This window comes from Rattus norvegicus, chromosome 9, assembly GCF_021556685.1.
Source record: "Rattus norvegicus strain SHRSP/BbbUtx chromosome 9, alternate assembly SHRSP_T2T, whole genome shotgun sequence".
Lineage (NCBI taxonomy): Eukaryota > Metazoa > Chordata > Mammalia > Rodentia > Muridae > Rattus > Rattus norvegicus.
The window spans coordinates 9,114,637-9,137,500 of NC_141542.1; the positions used below are offsets into that span (position 1 = coordinate 9,114,637).

Genomic DNA, 22,864 nt, shown 5'->3' on the forward strand with positions numbered 1-22,864 from the left:
TGGGCTTTACCATTTATTATCCTTTGTAGTGCTGGATTTGTAGAAAGATATTGTGTATATTAGGTTTTGTCATGGAATATCTTGGTTTCTCCATCTATGTTGATTGAGAGTTTTGCAGGGTACAGTAACCTGGGCTGGCATTTGTGTTCTCTTAGGGTCTGTATGACATCTGTCCAGGATCTTCTGGCTTTCATAGTTTCTGGCGAAAAGTCTGGTGTGATTCTGATAGGTCTGCCTTTATATGTTACTTGACCTTTTTCCCTTACTGCTTTTAATATTCTTTCTTTATTTTGTGCGTTTGGTGTTTTGACTATTATGTGACGGGGGGTGTTTTTTTTCTGGTCCAATCTATTTGGAGTTCTGTAGGCTTCTTTTATGCCTATGGGTATCTCTTTTTTTAGGTTAGGGAAGTTTTCTTCTATGATTTTGTTGAAGATATTTACTGGTCCTTTGAGCTGGGAGTCTTCACTCTCTTCTATACCTATTATCCTTAGGTTTGATCTTCTCATTGAGTCCTGGATTTCCTGTATGTTTTGGACCAGTAGCTTTTTCCGCTTTACATTATCTTTGACAGTTGAGTCGATGATTTCTATGGAATCTTTTGCTCCTGAGATTCTTTCTTCCATCTCTTGTATTCTGTTGGTGAAGATCGTATCTACAGCTCCTTGTCTCTTCTTTTGGTTTTCTATATCCAGGGTTGTCTCCATGTGTTCTTTCTTGATTGCTTCTATTTCCATTTTCAATTCCTTCAACTGTTTGATTGTGTTTTCATGGAATTCTTTCAGGGATTTTTGTGACTCCTCTCTATGGGTTTCTACTTGTTTATTTATGTTTTCCTGGAATTCTTTCAGGGATTTTTGCGATTCCTCTCGTAGGCTTCTACTTGTTTATTAATGTTTTCCTGTGTTTCTCTAAGGGAGTTCTTCACGTCTTTCTTGAAGTCCTCCAGCATCATGATCAAATATGATTTTGAAACTAGATCTTGCTTTTCTGGTGTGTTTGGATATTCCGTGTTTGCTTTGGTGGGAGAATTGGGCTCCGATGAAGCCATGTAGTCTTGGTTTCTGTTGCTTGGGTTCCTGCGCTTGCCTCTCGCCATCAGATTATCTCTAGTGTTACTTTGTTCTGCTATTTCTGACAGTGGCTAGACTGTCCTATAAGCCTGTGTGTCAGGAGTGCTGCAGACCTGTTTTCCTGTTTTCTTTCAGTCAGTTATGGGACAGAGTGTTCTGCTTTCGGGCATGTAGTTTTTCCTATCTACAGGTCTTCAGCTGTTCCTGTGGGCCTGTGTCTTGAGTTCACCAGGCAGGTCACTTGCGGCAGAAAAATTAGTCTTACCTGTGGTTCCGAGGCTCAAGTTTGCTCGTGGGGTGTTGCTTATGAGCTCTCCGTGGGGGCAGCAACCAGGAAGATCTGCGCCGCCCTTTCTGGGAGCTTCCGTGCACCAGGGTTCCAGACGGCCTTTGGTGTTTTCCTCTGGTGTCATAGATGTGTGCAGAGTGCAGTCTCTTCTGGTTTCCCAGGCGTGTCTGCCTCTCTGAAGGTTTAGCTCTCCCTCCCACGGGATTTGGGTGCAGAGGACTGTTTATCCGGCCGGTCCCTTCAGGTTCTGGCGGTGTCCCAGTCGCAGCAGACCTGCTGCTCCTGGGCCCTCTCCCACGGGAGCCCAGAGGCAGTATACAGTTTCCTCTTGGGCCAGGGATGTGGGCAGGGGTGGGCAGTGTTGGTGGTCTCTTCCACTCTGCAGCCTCAGGAGTGCCCACCTGACCAGGCGGTGAGGTCTCTCTCCCACGGGGTTTGGGAGCAGAGAGCTGCTGCAGGCAGGGATCCGCTGGTTTGGGACTTCCCCCGCTAAATCTAGTAGTTTTTTTCTTAATAACAACACTAGACACTTTTGGGAGACCTGAAAACTTAGTAGGAAATTTTTTTGAATATTCTCTTTTTAAAACAAATGAAAGTGGACAAATTCTTACTGCATAATCACACTGGCAATCCACATTCTGTATTTCATGTGTAATAAGTCCTTGTGGTAAGGCTAATACTTCAATTCACAACACAAATATAAGAGCACCAAAAAATGAGAATTACTTTGCTTATGTTTTTCTATTAGAATTTTATTTGCTAAAGGGTAAAAACAGATTTTCAAAATTCACAGTTAAGTTAAAACAATAGTTTTAAACCTCTATTCCTAGCCCTCACTGCCTTCAGGAAGGAGGGAACATCTGGTTGTTTAAAGAACACAATATGTTCACACTTTCTATGACTTTTGTTTCTAATCGTGTTTAATTTTTTTAAAAAATTTGAACTAGTAGCTAGAACAATGTTTTTTAATCACTTCATATTTTTCAGTCTTTCCTCCTTCTCTCCTTCTAACTTCATTTAGTAGATTGAGTTGGGAAACCTGTTCACTAGTTCCAGTGTGATGAGAGGGAGGGAGGGAGGAGGAGAGGGAGAGGGAGAGGGAGAGGGAGAGGGAGAGGGAGAGGGGGAGGGAGAGGGAGAGGGAGAGGGAGAGGGAGAGGGAGAATATGAATCTGTAGTTCTATCTACCAGATTGCTAACTCACTATTATTTCATAACATTTGCAGGTAGAAATACTTTTTGAGGAATTCTGACATGGTAAATTGAGGAACTAGATGGTACTTAGGGTCAAATGGTAGGGTTATTTCAACATCATGATCAACACAGCAGCTAAAATACAACACTGGCTATAGTTTGTATATATGTAGATATGGGTTCGACAAATTTGCCAGGTGAGTGAGTTTTATCTATATTAATGTGGGGTCCTAGAACGAGACATAGTGCTTGAAAGAGTTTTTTTTTTTTAACCCATCACGTGTAGGACACAAAGTTAATTGATGGAAAATGAGCAGGAATAATTCGGATAAATAACTGATAAAGGCATGTTTATGGGTGGGTAAAACAGAAAATGTCATGTGTCCTAACTGAACCCCAAAATGGCTTTGTGGAAATGGTAGAAAAAAATGTCAGTAATTTCAGGAGGGAGAGAATAGGCACAAAGGTCCAGAAGCTACACTGGGTGGCTTATATGTAGCTTACAGGCTTCTGGCCTGGGGACTTTCCCAATACTGGAAAGACAGAAGACCAGCTGTTCTGTTGTAGTTCACAGTGCTGCCATGAGGACCGCATTAAGCTCATCCAGGTCTTAGGAAAACGACGAATTATAATTCTGTTATTACAGCCTTCAGATATATTATTCTAAACTGCTCTAGTGGAAAATCTTTCCAAAGTAAAGTCTACCATACTCATACAAAACAATTAGAGATTGGTGTCTCAGGCTGTATTTATAGAATATATTCTCAAGAGAGCAATTTCCATGAAGAAATTAAAGATGATAACAGGGCAAAGTGCTTTGCTGAAGGTGGGCAATGAATTACTAAGGAGTTCTTTACTGACTTTTACTTTATTGAATCTATCAGCATGCACAGACTGAGACACAAAGTTAGAACAAAGAAAGGTCCACTCCTTGCCTCAGATCTTACCTGTACAACTGTGAGCTTTACTGTGTTTGCACAGTTACTCAGAACTACTTGAACCAGGAGTGACAAGAGCTCTAAGTGTTTCATTGTTAGTATAAAAAAAGCATTTAGAGTTCCCCGGAGTCTGAAGCTTAGGAGACCTGGGCAGAGGCATTATCAGCATTATACTTTTCTTCCCATTTCTCCTCAGCATAAATGGCCTCTTTGTGCTTGTGTGGGATTATTTCATTCTGCTTTGGCAGCATGGACTGGCCTATGTTTCTCCATTAGAAAACAGTTCTTTATAGGCAAATGATGCTCTAGTTGGGTAGGTCATCAGAGATAATTTTATATAACTTCTAATGCTGCAAAAATATCAAAACTCAATAAACACGAGAGTTCCAAAATACTGAGCTCGATCTATGTTACTAGTTTCTGATTCAGACACCTCATAGGCATACTATATTTGGCAGAGCAAAAATTACCTCTCCTGAAACTTCCAGGGTGATGTCAAAGAGGCAGCCACTATAATCAATTAGAACCACACCTTGCTTTGAAAACCCCTAGCCATCTGCAAACCCTTATGGATAAAGAGCATTCTTTACTTTTCCTGTAGATATCGTCATCCCATGAGCCTGTCCATGTGAGACTGTAAACATGACGTTCTCATCAGGCCCACTTTCTTAAGTCCCAGAGACATGAGTTATGACCCCACCTTTTGAATAGTTTTAGTTGGTAAGATTCTGAATATAGAGTAGTCTCCCCCTTTAAAAAATTAATGCTAATACTTTTCTTCTTAATTTTTAAATCATTGTTTTTAAATCTTTTCTCATACCCTCATCCCCTACCCTGTGCCAACTCCCCTCTCTTCCAAATCCACCTTCCCTCAACATCCCCTCAACAAAAAGAATAGGCCTCCGAGGAATATCAACCAAACACAGCATAACAAGCTAAAATAAAACTAGACACATCCATCACATCATGACTGGACAAGGCAAACCAATAGGAGGAAAGGATCCCACAAGTCGACAATTGAGTCAGAGATAGCCATTACTCCCACTTTTAGGATTCCCGAAAGAACACTACTCAGCCATCGCATACATGCAGAGGGCCCAGGTCACGCCTATAAGCTGCCTGCTCTCCGAAAGCCCCCGAGTCCTCTGCAGGACTCCTGAGCTCCAACTGTGGTATTCTCCACTCCATCAGTTGCTGGATGGAGTCTCTCTTGTCTCTTTGATGATAATTCTGGTAGACTTTGGTCCCAGAACTCTCTACAGGTAGGATAAATTATAGGTTGAAGGTTTTATGGCCGGGTTGGGGTGCCAAACCTTCCACTTGGGGCCTTGCCTGGTTACAGATGGCAGTTGGTTCAGGCACCGTGTCCTCCGTTACTAGGAGTCTTTGCAGGAGTTCCTCTCATACATTTCATGGGGTTTACATTGAACTAGGTTTCCACCTAGCTCCCAAAATGTAACCCAATTCCAGTGGTTTCTCCCAGGATTTTCTCCACCCCACCCCCAATCCTGACCCCTTCTGTTCCAAACTCCACCCATCCTAGTCTGCTGGTAAAATCTATTTTATTTCCCCTTTCTAGGGAGATCCTTGCATCCCCCATAAGTCCTCCCTGTTACTTAGCCTCTCTGGGTCTTGGACTGTAACATAATTATCTTTTATTTTACGGGTACTATCCACTTGTAAGTGAATACATACCATGAATGTCTTTCTGAGTCTGAGTCACTCAGAGTGATTTTTTTTCTAGTTCCACCTGCTAGCCTACAAATCTTAACTTTTAATGGTAGGAGATTTGTTCATTATATTCTACTGAAATAAAAAGTTCTCTACAAAAATTATACAGACATGAAAGGGTAGTTAGATTCCACTAATAAGCATTAATGGATTAACTATAAAGAATACTGAGATTGGGTAATCTCCTCTTAAAAAGATTTTATTTACCTAGAGAAAATTACTAAGACTGGTAAGTTATGACGAAATATTCATTTCTTTCTTCATTGAGCCAACCCCCACAAACAAAAAAGGAACTCAGGCTCAATTGCATACCAGTCACTTTACCCCAGTAAGGACTCCCAGCCACCGCCTCTTAAGGATGGTGAAATATCCTGTGCCCTGTTACCAGCACAATGATACACTCCCACTGTGGCCCCCATCCCTGCTATCCAAGAACAACCTCTAGAAACCAGTGAGTCCTCCATAGATGTCTGAAGATCAGCTGCTAGAATCTTCTAATGCTACAGAAATTTTGTTCCTAAGGCTCAGAAGTTGCACCAGTCCCTAGCTAAACTAGACATTTCATTTGCATATCAAAACAGAGTACCCTTCAAGACTGAACCCCAAGTACCATTCAGCTGGTCCACATCCTGACAAGATAGGTTAACAGCAAACAAAGACCAAAACACATACTCAACAAAGGTGAGACCAGACATCTAAACCAAAATAATCACCAGTGACTTAACTTCAGGTGCTTAAGTTCCATCTCCCAAGAAAAACAACATGAATAACCAACATGTCTCTTCCAGAAAATCCTACCCTCATAACAACTTTCCCTGAAAAAAGCAACTTAGTAGTTAGAAAAAAAATGCTTTCAGGATGTCAATTATAATTATGTCTAAGGAGCTCAGAGGACACAATAGAATGAAGACTACAAAAATAAACAGTTGAATGAGGTTAAGAAAACAAAGCCATGAAAATGGAATTAATAAAGAAATAGCATTCTCAAAGACAAGCTAATCTGAAATAAAAACTGGAAATAAAAGTATTAAGTCAGTAAAATAAAAAAAAAACAATGGAAAGTCTCACAAATAGAACCGGTCAATTGGAATAAAAAACAAAGAGTATCAAAGGTTGAAGACAAGGTAAAGAATATATATAAATTAATCAAAGAAAATGTGAAATCTGGAAAAAAACCCACTAAAAACAGAATATGGAGGGACTCTGATATACTATAACAACAAATGCAATATGAATCATTGGAATAGAAGAAGGAAAAGAAACTCAGGCCATAGGCATAAAAACACTTTCAAGAAAATCATAGAAGAAAAAAAATTTCAAAAGAATGTCTATCAAGGTACAAGAAACATACAAAAAATACCAAGTAAAAAGGATCAGAAATGAAACTCCACAGTCATATAATAATCAAAATATTAACTATATGGAACAAAGGATATTCAAGCTGCAAGAGAGAAAGATCAAGTCACATACAAAGGCAAACTGATTAGAATAACACCTGGAGACGATTTTGAGCAAAAATGGTCTGGACTGATGGTCTACACATTCTGAAAGATCACAGACATTATCTGTGATCTATTACACTCAGTAAAACTATCAGTTGTAATAAAAGGAGAAAGATTTTTCATTATAAAAATAGATTTTTCAAAATTTATGATCCTTAAGCCAGCTCTACAGAGAACACTGAAAGACTACCTTGGTCTGAAGAGAAAGTTAAACACTCGAGGAAGGGAGACGGAGTAAAGAACTACAGAATACAGTTCATCAGAAGATGTCTGAGTCAACAAAAAATCCCCAGTATTACATTTCAACTCTTAAAAGAGCACAAACTAGCATTGGAACACAGGATACCTCTTTTTGCTTCCAAGAAACAAACCTCCCATCAACAACAGATACCACCTTCAGGTGAAAGGAGAAAGTATCTCCAAGCCAATGGAGCTCAGAAAAGTGTAGCTATTCTAATAAAATAGACTTTAAACCAAAATTAGTGAGAAGGGATCAGCAAGGATAATCACTTCACTCCAGGAAAAAAATGAACCAAGAAAGTACTAAAATTCTAAACATTTATACACAGATCAGAAGGGTATCCACTTTCATAAAAGAAATACTGTTAGATATAAAACCACAGTTTGACTCCAGATGATGGTGGTAGGAAACTTTAATTCCCTGACTCCTTTGAATAGACAGGTAATCCAGACTGAAAGGAAACAGAGACTTGGGAGTCAAATGACACCATGAATCAAATGGATCTAGAATCTACATCTACAGAATACTGCACCCAAACATTAAAGGGTGTACGTCACTGCAACCATGGAACTTTCTTCAAAATTGATTACATACTAGGAAATAAAGCAAGTGTCAGCAAAGTATAGGAGAGCTGAAATAACGCAGTGCCTTCCATCTGACAACTATATCCTCACATAAGCTATGAGATGAAACAAAGCCCTTCCTTCTCATGTAGCTTTTCATCATGGCATTTAGTCAGAGCAGCACAAAGCTGACCAAGACAGCAGTCCTAACAGGAAAGTTTTAAGCACTAAATACCTACACTCAAAATTTGAGGACTCTCATACTTAATGATGCATCTGAAGACCTTGGAAAAAGAATAAGCAATACCCTAACATGAAAAATGGGAAGAGATGATTGGTTCTTTGAAAATTAACAAGATTGACAAGCCATTAGGAAATTAACCAAACTAGAGAAGACCCAAATTTATTAAAGGAAAACATTTCAACAGACACTGAGGAAATTCACAAGGACATACTTTCTATATATGCATATATGTATATGATCTACCAAGGTTAAATGAAGATGAAATAAATAATTTAAATAGATCCAGAACAACACCATGATCTAGCAGGAGTAATTAAAAATATCTTAACTTAAAAAACTAGGGCCACATAGATATAGTATAGAATTATGCCAGACCTTTAAAAAAATACCTAACATCAATACTACTCAAAATTGTCTGTAGAATACAAAAGAAAAGGATGATTCCAAATTTTGTTTATGAAGCTCATATTACTACAATACCAAACTAGTCAATGAGGCAACAGAAAAAGAATATTATTAGCAATTCTCTTAGACAAACCTAGATGAAAAAATTCCCAACAAAAACAAGGCTATCCAAAACAATGAGAAAGAAAAGAATTGCTGAGTTGTCCTCTTAGCTCTGCTTTCACTGTGTCCCATAAGTTTGGTGTGTTGTGCCTTCATTGTCATTAAATTCTAAAAGGTCTTTAATTTCTTTATTTCTTCCTTGATATAGTTATCATGGAGTAGAGCGTTATTCAACTTCCATGTGCACGTAGGCTTCTGTCGTTTTCGTTGATACTGAAGACCAGCCTTAGTCTGTGGTGATCTGATAGGATGCCTGGGATTATTCAATCTTCCTGTACCTGTTGAGGCTTATTTGTGACAGATTATATGGTCAATTTTGGAGAAGGTACCATGAGGTGCTGAGAAGAAGGTATATTCTTTTGTTTTAGGATGAAATATTCTATACATGTCTGTTAAATCCATTTGGTTCATAACTTCCATTAGTTTTTCTGTCTCTGTTTAATTTCTGTTTCCATGATCTGTCCATTGATGAGAGTGGGGTGTTGAAATCTCCCACTATTATTGTGTGAGGTACAATGTGTGTTTTGAGCTTTAGTAAGGTTTCTTTTACGTATGTAGGTGCCCTTGTATTTGGAGCATAGATATTTAGGATTGAGAGTTCATCTTGGTGGATTTTTCCTTTAATGAATATGAAGTGTCCTTCATTGTCTTTTTTGATAACTTTTGGTTGAAAGTTGATTTTATTCCGTATTAGAATGGCTACTCCAGCTTGTATCTTGGAACCATTTGCTTGAAAAATTGTTTTCTAGCCTTTTACTCAGAGGTAGTGTTTGTCTTTGTCTCTGAGTGCCTCCAAAAAGAAACAGGAGAGAGCATATGTGACCAGCTTGACAGCACACCTAAAAGCTCTAGAACAAAAAGAAGCAAATACACCCAAGAGGAGTAGACAGCAGGAACTAATCAAACTCAGGGTGGAAATCAACCAAGTAGAAACAAAAAGACTATAAAAAGAATAAACAAACAAACGAAAAAGAAGAATAAACAGCAACTGGTTGTTTGAGAAAAATCAACAAGATAGATAAACCCTTAGTCAGACTAACCAAAGGACACAGAGACAGTATCCAAATTAACAAAATCAGAAATGAAAAGAAATACCCAATTTAATAAAGATGAAGGAAAAAAAGTTGAGACTAAAAAAAAAAAAAAAAAAAAGGAGACATAACAAGAGAATCTGAGGAAATTAAAAGAAATCATCAGAGCCCACTACAAAAGCCTACATTCAACAAACCTGGAAAATCTGGATGAAATAAATAATTTGCTAGACAGATACCAGGTACCAAAGCTAAATCAGGATCAGAGAAACCATTTAAACAGTCCCATAACTCCTAAAGAAATAGAAGCAGTTATTAAAAGTCTAACAACCAAAAAAAGCCCAGGACCAGATGGTTTCAGTGCAGAATTCTATCAGACCTTCATAGAAGACCTAATACCAATATTATCCAAACTATTCCATGAAATAGAAACGAAAAATCACTACCCAATTCCTTCTATGAAGCCACAATTACTCTTATACATAAACCACACAAAGACCCAACAAAGAAAGAGAACTTCAGACCAATTTGACTTATGAATATGGACAGAAAAATACTCAAAAAAATTCTTGCAGACCGAATCAAAGAACACATCAAAACAATCATACATCATGATCAAGTAGGCTTCATCCCAAGGATACAGAAATGGATCAATATACAAAAATCCATCAGGTAAACCACTATATAAAAAAAACGCAAAGAAAAAAAACTCATGATCATCTCATTAGATGCTGAAAAAACATATGACAAAATTCAAAACCCCTTCATGTTAAAAGTCTTGAAAAGATAAGGAATTCAAGGCCCATACCTAAACATAGTAAAAGCCATATACAGCAAACCAGTAGCCAACATCAAACTAAACGGAGAGAAACTTGAAACAAACCTACTAATAAGGGACTAGACAAGGTTGTCTACTCTCTCCCTACTTATTCAATATGGTACTTGAAGTCCTAGCCAGAGCAATCAGACAACAAAAGGAGGTCAAAGGGATACAAATTGGAAAGGAAGAAGTCAAAATATCACTATTTGTAGATGATATGATAGTATACTTAAATGACCACAAAAGTTCCACCAGAGAACTACTAAGCCTGATAAACACCTTCAGCAAAGTGGCTGGGTAAAAAATTAACTCAAACAAATCAGTAGCCTTCCTCCACTCAAAGGATAAACAGGCTGAGAAAGAAAAGAGGGAAATGACATTCTTCACAAGTGTTACAAATAATATAAAATACCTTCGTGTGACTCTAACCAAGCAAGTGAAAGATCTATATGACAAGAACTTCAAGTCTCTGAAGAAAGAAATTAAAGAAGATTTCACAAGACGGGAAGATCTCCCATGCTCAGGGATGGGCAGGATTAATATTGTAAATATGGCCATTTTGCCAAAAGGAATCTACAGATTCAATGCAATCCCCATCAAAATTCCAATTGAATTCTTCATAGATTTAGAGCAATTTGCAAATTCATTTGGAATGAAAAAAAAAAAAACCCAGGATTGCAAAAACTATCCTAAACAATAACAGAATTTCTGAGTCACCATCCCTGACCTCAAGCAGTATCACAGAGCGATAGTGATAAAACCTGTATGGTATTGGTACAGAGACAGATAGGTAGATCAGTGGAATATAATTGAAGACCCAGAAATGAACCCACATATCTATAGTCACTTGATCTTTGACAAAGGAGCTAAAACCATCCAGTGAAAAAAAGACAGCATTTTCAACAAATGGTGCTTGTTCAACTGGAGGTCAGCATGTAGAAGAATGCAGATCAATCCACTCTTATCACCCTGTACAAAGCTTAAGTCCAAGTGGATCAAGGACCTCTACATCAAACCAGATACACTCAAACTAATAGAAGAAAAAGTGGGGAAGAGTCTTCAACACATGGGCACTGGGGAAAATTTCTTGAACAAAACACCAGTGGCTTATGCTCTAAGATCAAAAATCAATAAATGGGACCTCATAAAACTGCAAAGCTTCTGTAAGGCAAAGGACACTGTTATTAGGACAAAACAGAAACCAATATTTTGGGAAAAGATCTTTACCAAACTTACATCTGATAATATCCAATATATACAAAGACCACAAGAAGTTAGACTCCAGAGAATCAAATCATCATATTAAAAAGTGGGGTACAGGGCTAAACAAAGAATTCTCAGCTGAGGAATTCTGAATGGCTGAGAAGCACCTAACGAAATGTTCAACATCTTTAGTCATTAGGGAAATGAAAATCATGACCACTCTGAGATTCCACCTCACACCAGTCAGAATGGCTAAGGTCAAAAATTCATGTGACAACAGATTCTGGAGAAGATGTGGAGAAAGAGAACACTCCTCCATTGTTGGTGGGATTTAAGCTGGTACAACCACTGTGTAAATCTGTCTGGAGGTTCCTCAGAAAACTGGATATAGTATTACCTGAGGACTCAGCTATACCACTCCTGGGCATATACCCAAATTATGCTCCAACATATAATAAGGACACATGTTCCATTATGTTTATTATAGCCTTATTTATAATAGCCAGAAGCTGGAAAGAACCCAGATGTCCCTCAACAGAGGAATGAATACAGAAATTGTGGTACATCTACACAATGGAATTCTACTCACAACTATCAAAAACAACGATTTCATGAATTTCACTGGCAAATGGATGGAACTAGAAAACATCATCCTGAGTGAAGTAACCTAATCACATGTACAAATATATATATGTATATACGTGTGTGTATGTATGTATGTATGTATGTATGTATGTATGTATGTATGTTATGCTACTCACTGTTAAGTGGATATTAGCCCAAAAGCTCGAATTACCCAACATACAACCCACAGACCACATGAAGCTCAAGAAGAAGGATGACCAATGTGTGGATGCTTTAGTCTTTCTTAAAAGGGAGAATAAAAATATTCATAGGAGGAGATCTGGAGACAAAGTTTGGAGCAGAAACTGAAGAGCTTGCCCCCCCACCCCCTTAGATCCAGCCTATATATATATACAGCCACCAAACCTAGACAATATTGATGAAGCTAAGAAGGGCATGGTGACAGGAACCGGATATAGATGTCTCCTGAGAGATACAGTCAGAGCATGACAAATACAGAGGTGAATGGTAGCAGCAAACCATTGAACTGAGGATGGAGTCCCATTGGAGGAGTTAGAGAAAGGATTGAAGGAGGTGAAGGGGCTTGTAATCCCATAAGAACAACATTACCAACCAACCAGAGCTCCCAGGGATTAAACCACCACCGAAAGACTATACATGGACAGACCCATGGCTCCCACTGCATATGTAGCAGAGGATGGCCTTGTTGGGCACCAATGGGAGAATTCCTTCGTCCTGCCAAGGTTGGACCCCCCAGTGTAGGGGAATGTCAGGGTGGGGAGGCAGGACATCCTTATAGAAGCAGGGAGAGGGGGATGGGATAGGGGGCTTATGGACTGGAAACTGGGAAAGGGAATAAGACTCGAAATGTAAATAAAATATCCAATAAAAATAAATAAATAAAAAGAATACAGTGAAATATATTAAAGAAAAAAAAGAAAAGAAAAGAATTGGTGGAGGTATCACTATCCCTGATTTTAAATTATACTGCAGAGCTACCGTCATAAAAACAGCATGACACTGGCATAAAAACAGTGACACTGGTCAATGAAATTGAGGTTTCTTTCTGTAGTAGATAGTGATTAACATGAATATCTACAATTAATCAGCATGTAGAGAAGAGACTGAGGAGTGCTTAGAACTTGAATAGAGTACCTGTTCTCTCCAGGCTCACAGATCATCCTGAGTACAATAGGGAATTTGGGGGTAGAAGGAGTTTAGAGCCAGAAGTGGTGGATGACTACAACAAAACTGTTTTCCAGACACAATAGCACATTTGCATGTTGAGCTCACAGCAGCTCTAAGAGCATGCACAGGTCCTGCACAAGCTCCAGCTAGACAAAAACTCTGCTAGAGTGTGTGTCTGTGTGTGCATGCGTGCGTGTGCGTGCGTGCGTGCGTGCGTGTGTGTTTTGGGGTTGTGGGAGGGTTGAACAGAAGTTCTACCTTATAGGATGAACTACTGGCAACCACTAACTCCTGAAATGGAAAGTCAGTCTTTTTATGGGTGTGAAATCTGGTAGGATGACATGTTCCAGGAAATAGCATCACATGCTATTATTTGGGCAGCACAGAATTGGTTAGATGGGTTTAAAGCAAACAAAGACTTGAAGCTTGGTAGATAGGGAGATGGAAACAGATATGGGAGGAGTTTGGGGAAAAGGTAAATATTTTCAACATACATTGTAGACAATCATCAACAAATTAATAAACTGTTAATTAAAAGATGAATGGAAATTTAAGTTTAGTCAATATCCCATTTTCTACTCCTTACAATTCTGAATGCTGAGATGACACAATGTGGTTTAAGGCTGGAGACCAAAACTCATCAGAGATTAGCACCTTCATCTTTACAACTTTTATAGCTACTTGATCTTTCTGTGGGGCTTTTACGTTCCAGAGTACATATGATTTACATACACATGTGTAGACCAAACAGAAATACAAAGTACAATAGTGGTAATCACAGCCATACCCAAAAATTTCTTTTCTTCATATAAGAAGAAGCATAGATTTCCTTTTGATGCTTAATAAAATTGTGTGTATAACAGAAATGCTAATAACAGAATATTTCTGTAAAAAGCAGGTAAGGAAAATTCTAAGTAATAGAATAGAAAATAGACTCAATGTTAATGTCACCAACCAGAGAAAGGTAAAAAGTCCTTTATAATCTGATCTCTATTACATTTGGATGCTCAAGATGAACAGGCAGAGCTTTGGCAACAGAACTCACAGACAGACTGACTGACTCAGAGACAGTCTGACAACTGCCAACATGACTATTGGGAGAGTTTCCAAAGAGCCAAAGGCAGGGATTACCATCCCGTGCCTGGCATTCTCACACTCGCTTTTGAAGCTTTCTCTCTCTCTCTTCAGCCAATATTTTTGTTTGGCTCAAAAACAGCAAGGATTCACAATTTTTTTAAGATCATTAAATGTTCTTATTTTCAAGAAATATAACATTAGTTTTAAAAGAGCACACTTTTTCTGTAAGTTTGAAGAAAATTTTAATGAATTGCTTTATACTGAAATAAAGAAATCAGTGTTAAGGTCTGTCTGAATCTTTATTAGATGACTCGTAGGCTACAAAATAGACTAATATATGTATATGTGCACATAAACATTCATATCATAATTCACTGATAAATTCTTACAGGCCTAGTCCTTAGTACAGCTCCTTCTTCTTGATTTTATGTGGCCTCAGAAGCCCTACTTGAGTTAAGTCATCCCCTGTGAGGGGTTACCAAAGATACTGAAGTCTGGCTGTAAGAAGTTGGTGTTTACATGTTTTCTTAAGCTAACAGAGAGGCAGGAGATCCAGGGACACAGGCACCGCTGGGATGCAGTTTCTTAGGACAAAGCCCACTGAATTCATTTGCTAACATACTGGCCAATGAGAGATGTGAACTCTGGCTTACAATTTCTAACAATCATTAGGAATAAATCAGATTGAGAACTCGATTCTTCACACAACTTAAAAAATTATGCATGTTTTCCACAAGAACGCTTACCTTTGGGTCTCTAAGGAACAGGGCCTTCAGTATCAGTGAGTGTATGTCCCCGATGAGTGGATAATGCATCAAAAGGCCGAGACAGGTCTGATAGTTACTAGAAATCACTAAATAAGAGGGAAAAAAGATTCAGACACAATACTGTTTAAAATATGTGCGTTATGATGAGTCTAAGAAAATAACTGAGCGCCAAAGCAAGTGATGCAATAATTCAGGTGACTCGACGAAAGTCTGTACTGAGAAGAGATCTTCACCAAAGCCCTCTGGATCAGGACATTTCAGCTACCCAACGTGACCCACACACAGGGAGTGGGGCAAGGAGGGTACAGACACAGGGGTGCTATGTGCAACATAAATACATCCTTAGATGTGCACATATTGCTCGCCACTTATACAGCTACCTTTAGCTTTGCTGCTGAGAAATTACTAACAAAACCCATGTAAATGGGGAAGCAGTTAAGCATCCTAATAAAACAGAACTTACCTTGCTTATTATGCATCTCAGTTTACACCATGCTCATTCTCCTATGTAGGTATCACATAATTCAAAATTATAATTTTCGAGTTACTTGTTTTTCTAAAAGTAAAGGGAAATTCAGAGGTGGTGGGGGAGAGACAGAGACAGAGAAAAAGAGAGTCTATACAGAATTTTTTGGATGAAAGTAAAAATCTTCCACGATCAGCTTGTATAAACCAATCTAACTAGAGGTACGACTCCTAAACACACCTGTTAAAGACAGGTCTATGTAAACTCTCCTGTTTCTTGGCAATCCATCAGTCACTGCAGTCCCAGTTGGGCCCATGAATGACATGTGTTTTGTGAGCTACAATGACTGCCTGTGTAACACTGACTGTGAGAGAGCTGCTTCCTGCAGTTGTAACTAAATCTTGTTCATTAATCAGCTACTTGAAAAAGGTTCCACAGGAAAACAACTATGATTCAGGGGAAAAAAGACAATATTGAGTGAGAAAGAGTTTGGTTCTTAGATTTTCTTTCTGCTCCTGGAGAAGCCACTTTTTAAGGAAGCGTTGTAGCATTCCCTCCTGTGAATACTATGGGAAGGAGACCAGACTGGGCAAAATGAATAATTATAAACTGCGTAAGGAACTCCTTTATCATCTTCATTTCCACTGGTGATCTGACAGCTGGTAATCTCACACATCTGCTTTCATTTGTAAAGCACTTACTTTCCCTACCTGCTCACCCTCTCTTCAGACTCCTCTTAGTTATTCATTTTCCATATTTATATCCGGTTCCCTACTGCCATTTTTTTCCAATAGAAATTAAAAATGAGAGGATATAATGGTATAATGCTTTAATGTACTGTTTTCATTTAAAGCAATAAAGTTTAAAAAACAGGTAATCAATTGATCTGGTAATTAAAAGTTATTTTCTCAAATGCTGATATTCAAATTTAGTACCTGACCAGGGAATACATTTTGCCCGTTTTGTAAAAAATGCAGGAAGAGTTTTGTGGAATGAATTTTGGCTGCAGTACTCAAATTTGAATCTGAGGATCACATTTGAGTATTCTCAAGTTATCTAAAGTGACACTCAAGATCGCTGTGTTCACGACAAGATAAAAAGTTTAGTCTGTAGAAAACACCTTAATGGTTTTAGAAAACTACCTGTGTCACTCAATGCAATGTCTTGTTAAGTGACTGTCAAGTGTAATGTCCCAAGCTAAGCCAGGACAGAGGCCAACAAGGAAAAAGGCCTTGCTCTGAAGACAATTCAAGTTTGGAAAGGCCAAGGTACAAAATCTATTAGCTATTCCACTAAGATGGTGACGAATCTTAAAGGCTTTATGAAAAGAGGCCAGGATTAGAACTTTAGGAGCCTTATCTCATTTAATGCTGAACGTCATTTTATTATGAGTCTAGGATGATTTTTCTTGTATTACACATGCAAACATTGATATCTAGAGAGGGTAAGTTACTTGTTCATATCAAAAAGTGACTCCTCGATGTAGCATGATTTGAAACTCTAGGGTTGGAATCTACATAGTTACATAAAGCTGTTTTTAAAAATAATGCTTTGAATTAAACGATACAATGCATACCAATGTCGGCATTAAGTCCCTTAACATCCTTACTCTCATACTAGGCTCAGCACCCAGAAAGGTCAGTCTTATTGAGTCTGGAATAGACGGGTGTTTGGCCATCTCCCTGGAGGAGTCAGACACAGTAACCCTGTTAGCATAATTTTACAACATGTGTTAACACTGCACTTGTAGAACAAGTGAAGAGCTGACGTGTCCTCTTACATTTATTCGGATGCCGTTCAATTTGATGAAGATTTCTGAGGGCCTAGTACACACCAGGTATTCAGATAACCATAACTGAGGCTGTACAGGACGGGAGGCGATACCATCTTCAACGTACTACAGGAAAACCTGTACTTTTATAACAATTAGATGACAATGCCCAATTGAGGGTAGGCAGAAGCGCTAAAGACATTTGTTTAAACCATGTCAGCAGGGATCTGACATAATAAAGCTTAGCTATGCTCCTTCTCCTCCCCTTCCTTCCCCAGCTCCCCCAGTTCCCTTCTTTATAGGCCTTGGAGTACATGCCTTGTACATTCCAGGCCAGCACTCTAGCCCCAGAGGTTTTGCTGCTTAAACTTTGTCTCCTACAAACAAAACAAACCAAATAAAAACATGAATGCAGTATTGATCCTTACTAATCCCGAGTCTACCAAAGCAGATAGTGACATGGCAAAACATTTAGTATTTTTAACTTTCCCCAATCCGCTCTGCAGAGCACTGCTTCAGTATTCTGCTTTCATAGCTCAATGGAGCACACACACTCCTTCAAATGCAAGAAGGAACCAAAACTCACTGTACTCTTTTCATTTTTTTCCAGGTTTTTAATCTATGTTTTTGCCATACCACTAACTGGTTTAGACCAGGCTAGCCTTACACAAAAATCTATCTCTTTAGGCCTCTGGAGAATTTGTGTTAAAGGCAAAAAAGAACAAAAGGTTCTTTTATGTGCATACAGGTAATGAAAGTCATAACAGGCTTTCCCAGTCAGAGGCTCCAAAGTAAAACTGTGGTAATATGGTAAAGAGTAACTGCCACAATACAAAAGCGGCTCTGTAACCAGTGCTCTTGGTTTCAAAACACATTTGTTGTGCCCTGCCACCTCTTGCATGTGGCATCTGTGTAGCATCCCAGAATCCCTTTGCTATTCTTGAGGGAACTCAGGGTTTGGGGAGTCTCTTTCTTTGTACCTTAGTAGCAGCTGACAAGTAATAAGTCTAAGAGTTTCTATGACAGTGGCACAGGTGGTGGCTATACATCCACGCTCCTGCTCAGTATGTCTCTGACAAGTAGAATGCTGTGGTGATCTGAATAGGAATGGCCCTCATAAATTCATGTGTTTGAATGTTTGGCCCATAGGGAGTGGCACTACTAGAGAGGTGATTACACAGAGAAATTTCATGGCAACATAAATGAATACATTATGTATACCTCACTGCTAGCTATCTACATTTTTCTTCAAATTATTTAATTTTTTTCCCTTTCATAGTTTATTTTTTTTTTTTATTAACTTGAGTATTTCTTATATACATTTCAAGTGTTATTCCCTTTCCCGGTATCCGGGCAAACATCCCCCTCCCCCCTCCCCTTCCTTATGGGTGTTCCCCTCCCAACCCTCCCCCCATTGCCGCCCTCCCCCCACCAGTCTAGTTCACTGGGGGTTCAGTCTTAGCAGGACCCAGGGCTTCCCCTTCCACTGGTGCTCTTACTAGGATATGCATTGCTACCTATGAGGTCAGAATCCAGGGTCAGTCTATGTATAGTCTTTGGGTAGGGGCTTAGTCCCTGGAAGCTCTGGTTGCTTGGCATTGTTGTACATATGGAGTCTCGAGCCCCTTCAAGCTCTTCCAGTTCTTTCTCTGATTCCTTCAACGGGGGTCCTATTCTCAGTTCAGTGGTTTGCTGCTGGCATTCGCCTCTGTATTTGCTGTATTCTGGCTGTGTCTCTTAGGAGCGATCTACATCTGGCTCCTGTCGGTCTGCACTTCTTTGCTTCATCCATCTTGTCTAATTGGGTGGCTATATATGTATGGGCCACATGTGGGACAGACTCCTTCAGTCTCTGTTTTAATCTTTTCCTCTCTCTTCCCTGCCAAGGGTATTCTTGTTCCCCTTTTAAAGAAGGAGTGAAGCATTCACATTTTGATCATCCATCTTGAGTTTCATTTGCTCTAGGCATCTAGGGTAATTCAAGCATTTGGGCTAATAGCCACTTATCAATGAGTGCATACCATGTATGTCTTTCTGTGATTGGGTTAGCTCACTCAGGATGATGTTTTCCAGTTCCAACCATTTGCCTACGAATTTCATAAAGTCGTTGTTTTTGATAGCTGAGTAATATTCCATTGTGTAGATGTACCACATTTTCTGTATCCATTCCTCTGTTGAAGGGCATCTGGGTTCTTTCCAGCTTCTGGCTATTATAAATAAGGCTGCAATGAACATAGTGGAGCACGTGTCTTTTTTATATGTTGGGGCATCTTTTGGGTATATGCCCAAGAGAGGTATAGCTGGATCCTCAGGCAGTTCAATGTCCAATTTTCTGAGGAACCTCCAGACTGATTTCCAGAATGGTTGTACCAGTTTGCAATCCCACCAACAATGGAGGAGTGTTCCTCTTCCTCCACATCCTCGCCAGCATCTGTTGTCCCCCGAGTTTTTGATCTTAGCCATTCTCACTGGTGTGAGGTGAAATCTCAGGGTTGTTTTGATTTGCATTTCCCTTATGACTAAAGATGTTGAACATTTCTTTAGGTGTTTCTCAGCCATTCGGCATTCCTCAGCTGTGAATTCTTTGTTTAGCTCTGAACCCCATTTTTTAATAGGGTTATTTGTTTCCCTGCAGTCTAACTTCTTCAGTTCTTTGTATATTTTGGATATAAGGCCTCTATCTGTTGTAGGATTGGTAAAGATCTTTTCCCAATCTGTTGGTTGCCGTTTTGTCCTAACCACCGTGTCCTTTGCCTTACAGAAGCTTTGTAGTTTTATGAGATCCCATTTGTCCATTCTTGATCTTAGAGCGTAAGCCATTGGTGTTTTGTTCAGGAAATTTTTTCCAGTGCCCATGTGTTCCAGATGCTTCCCTAGTTTTTCTTCTATTAGTTTGAGTGTGTCTGGTTTGATGTGGAGGTCCTTGATCCACTTGGACTTAAGCTTTGTACAGGGTGATAAGCATGGATTGATCTGCATTCTTCTACATGTTGACCTCCAGTTGAACCAGCACCATTTGCTGAAAATGCTGTCTTTTTTCCATTTGATGGTTTTGGCTCCTTTGTCAAAAATCAAGTGCCCATAGGTGTGTGGGTTCATTTCTGGGCCTTCAATTCTATTCCATTGGTCTATCTGTCTGTCTCTGTACCAATACCATGCAGTTTTTATCACTATTGCTCTGTAATACTGCTTGAGTTCAGGGATAGTGATTCCCCCTGAAGTCCTTTTATTGTTGAGGATAGCTTTAGCTATCCTGAGTTTTTTGTTATTCCAGATGAATTTGCAAATTGTTCTGTCTAACTCTTTGAAGAATTGGATTGGTATTTTGATGGGGATTGCATTGAATCTGTAGATTGCTTTTGGTAAAATGGCCATTTTTACTATATTAATCCTGCCAATCCATGAGCATGGGAGATCTTTCCATCTTCTGAGGTCTTCTTCAATTTCCTTCTTCAGTGTCTTGAAGTTCTTATTGTACAGATCTTTTACTTGCTTTGTTAAAGTCACTCCGAGGTACTTTATATTATTTGGGTCTATTATGAAGGGTGCCGTTTCCCTAATTTCTTTCTCGGCTTGTTTCTCTTTTGTGTAGAGGAAGGCTACTGATTTATTTGAGTTAATTTTATACCCAGCCACTTTGCTGAAGTTGTTTATCAGCTTTAGTAGTTCTCTGCTGGAACTTTTGGGATCACTTAAATACACTATCATATCATCTGCAAACAGTGATATTTTGACTTCTTCTTTTCCGATCTGTATCCCCTTGACCTCCTTTTGTTGTCTGATTGCTCTGGCTAGAACTTCAAGAACTATATTGAATAAGTAGGGAGAGAGTGGGCAGCCTTGTCTAGTCCCTGATTTTAGTGGGATTGCTTCGAGTTTCTCTCCATTTAGTTTAATGTTAGCAACTGGTTTGCTGTATATGGCTTTTACTATGTTCAGGTATGGGCCTTGAATTCCTATTCTCTCCAGGACTGTTATCATGAAGGGGTGTTGAATTTTGTCAAATGCTTTCTCAGCGTCTAATGAAATGATCATGTGGTTTCGTTCTTTCAGTTTGTTTATATAATGGATCACGTTGATGGTTTTCCGTATATTAAACCATCCCTGCATGCCTGGGATGAAGCCTACTTGGTCATGGTGGATGATTGTTTTGATGTGCTCTTTGATTCGGTTTGCCAGAATTTTGTTGAGTATTTTTGCATCGATATTCATAAGGGAAATTGGTCTGAAGTTCTCTTTCTTTGTTGTGTCTTTGTGTGGTTTAGGTATAAGAGTAATTGTGGCTTCGTAGAAGGTATTCGGTAGTGATCCATCTGTCTCAATTTTGTGGAATAGTTTGGATAATATTGGTATGAGGTCTTCTATGAAGGTTTGGTAGAATTCTGCACTAAACCCGTCTGGACCTGGGCTCTTTTTGGTTGGGAGACCTTTAATGACTGCTTCTATTTCCTTAGGAGTTATGGGGTTGTTTAACTGGTTTATCCGTTCCTGATTTAACTTCGGTACCTGGTATCTGTCTAGGAAATTATCCATTTCCTGAAGATTTTCAAGTTTTGTTGAATATAGGTTTTTATAGTAAGATCTGATGATATTTTGAATTTCCTCTGAATCTGTTGTTATGTCTCCCTTTTCATTTCTGATTTTGTTAATTTGGACGCACTCTCTGTGTCCTCTCGTTAGTCTGGCTAAGGGTTTATCTATCTTGTTGATTTTCTCAAAGAACCAACTTTTGGTTCTGTTGATTCTTTCTATGGTCCTTTTTGTTTCTACTTGGTTGATTTCCGCTCTGAGTTTGATTATTTCCTGCCTTCTACTCCTCCTGGGTGTATGTGCTTCTTTTTGTTCTAGAGCTTTTAGGTGTGCTGTCAAGCTGCTGACATATGCTCTTTCCTGTTTCTTTCTGCAGGCACTCAGCGCTATGAGTTTTCCTCTTAGCACAGCTTTCATTGTGTCCCATAAGTTTGGGTATGTTGTACCTTCATTTTCATTAAATTCTAAAAAGTTTTTAATTTCTTTCTTTACTTCTTCCTTGACCAGGTTATCATTGAGTAGAGCATTGTTCAATTTCCAAGTATATGTGGGCATTCTTCCTTGATTGTTATTGAAGACCAGTTTTAGGCCGTGGTGGTCCGATAGCACGCATGGGATTATTTCTATCTTTCTGTACCTGTTGAGGCCCGTTTTTTGACCAATTATATGGTCAATTTTGGAGAAAGTACCATGAGGAGCTGAGAAGAAGGTATATCCTTTGGCTTTAGGATAGAATGTTCTATAAATATCTGTTAAGTCCATTTGGCTCATGACTTCTCTTAGTCTGTCTACATCTCTGTTCAATTTCTGTTTCCATGATCTGTCCATTGATGAGAGTGGGGTGTTGAAATCTCCCACTATTATTGTGTGGGGTGCAATATGTGTTTTGAGCTTTAGTAAGGTTTCTTTTATGTATGTAGGTGCCCTTGTATTTGGGGCATAGATATTTAGGATTGAGAGTTCATCTTGGTGGATTTTTCCTTTGATGAATATGAAGTGTCCTTCCTTATCTTTTTTGATGACTTTTAATTGAAAATTGATTTTATTTGATATTAGAATGGCTACTCCAGCTTGCTTCTTCTGA

The 22,864-nt window shown here is 38.9% G+C and overlaps 1 protein-coding gene across 15 annotated transcripts in view; it reads right to left on the minus strand.

The window, feature by feature from the left end:
* The window catches only part of Tbc1d5 (TBC1 domain family, member 5), a 529,632-nt gene that overhangs the window by 141,490 nt on the left and 365,278 nt on the right, over positions 1-22,864 (minus strand). For all 15 annotated transcript variants that reach the window (XR_015628837.1, XR_015628836.1, XR_015628835.1 and 12 more), the window contains 1 exon segment: positions 14,993-15,099. Coding sequence is in view for 9 of the 15 variants with exons in the window: in XM_087567202.1 (XP_087423328.1) it covers positions 14,993-15,099 (107 nt within the window). In the remaining 6 variants the exon portion in view is untranslated.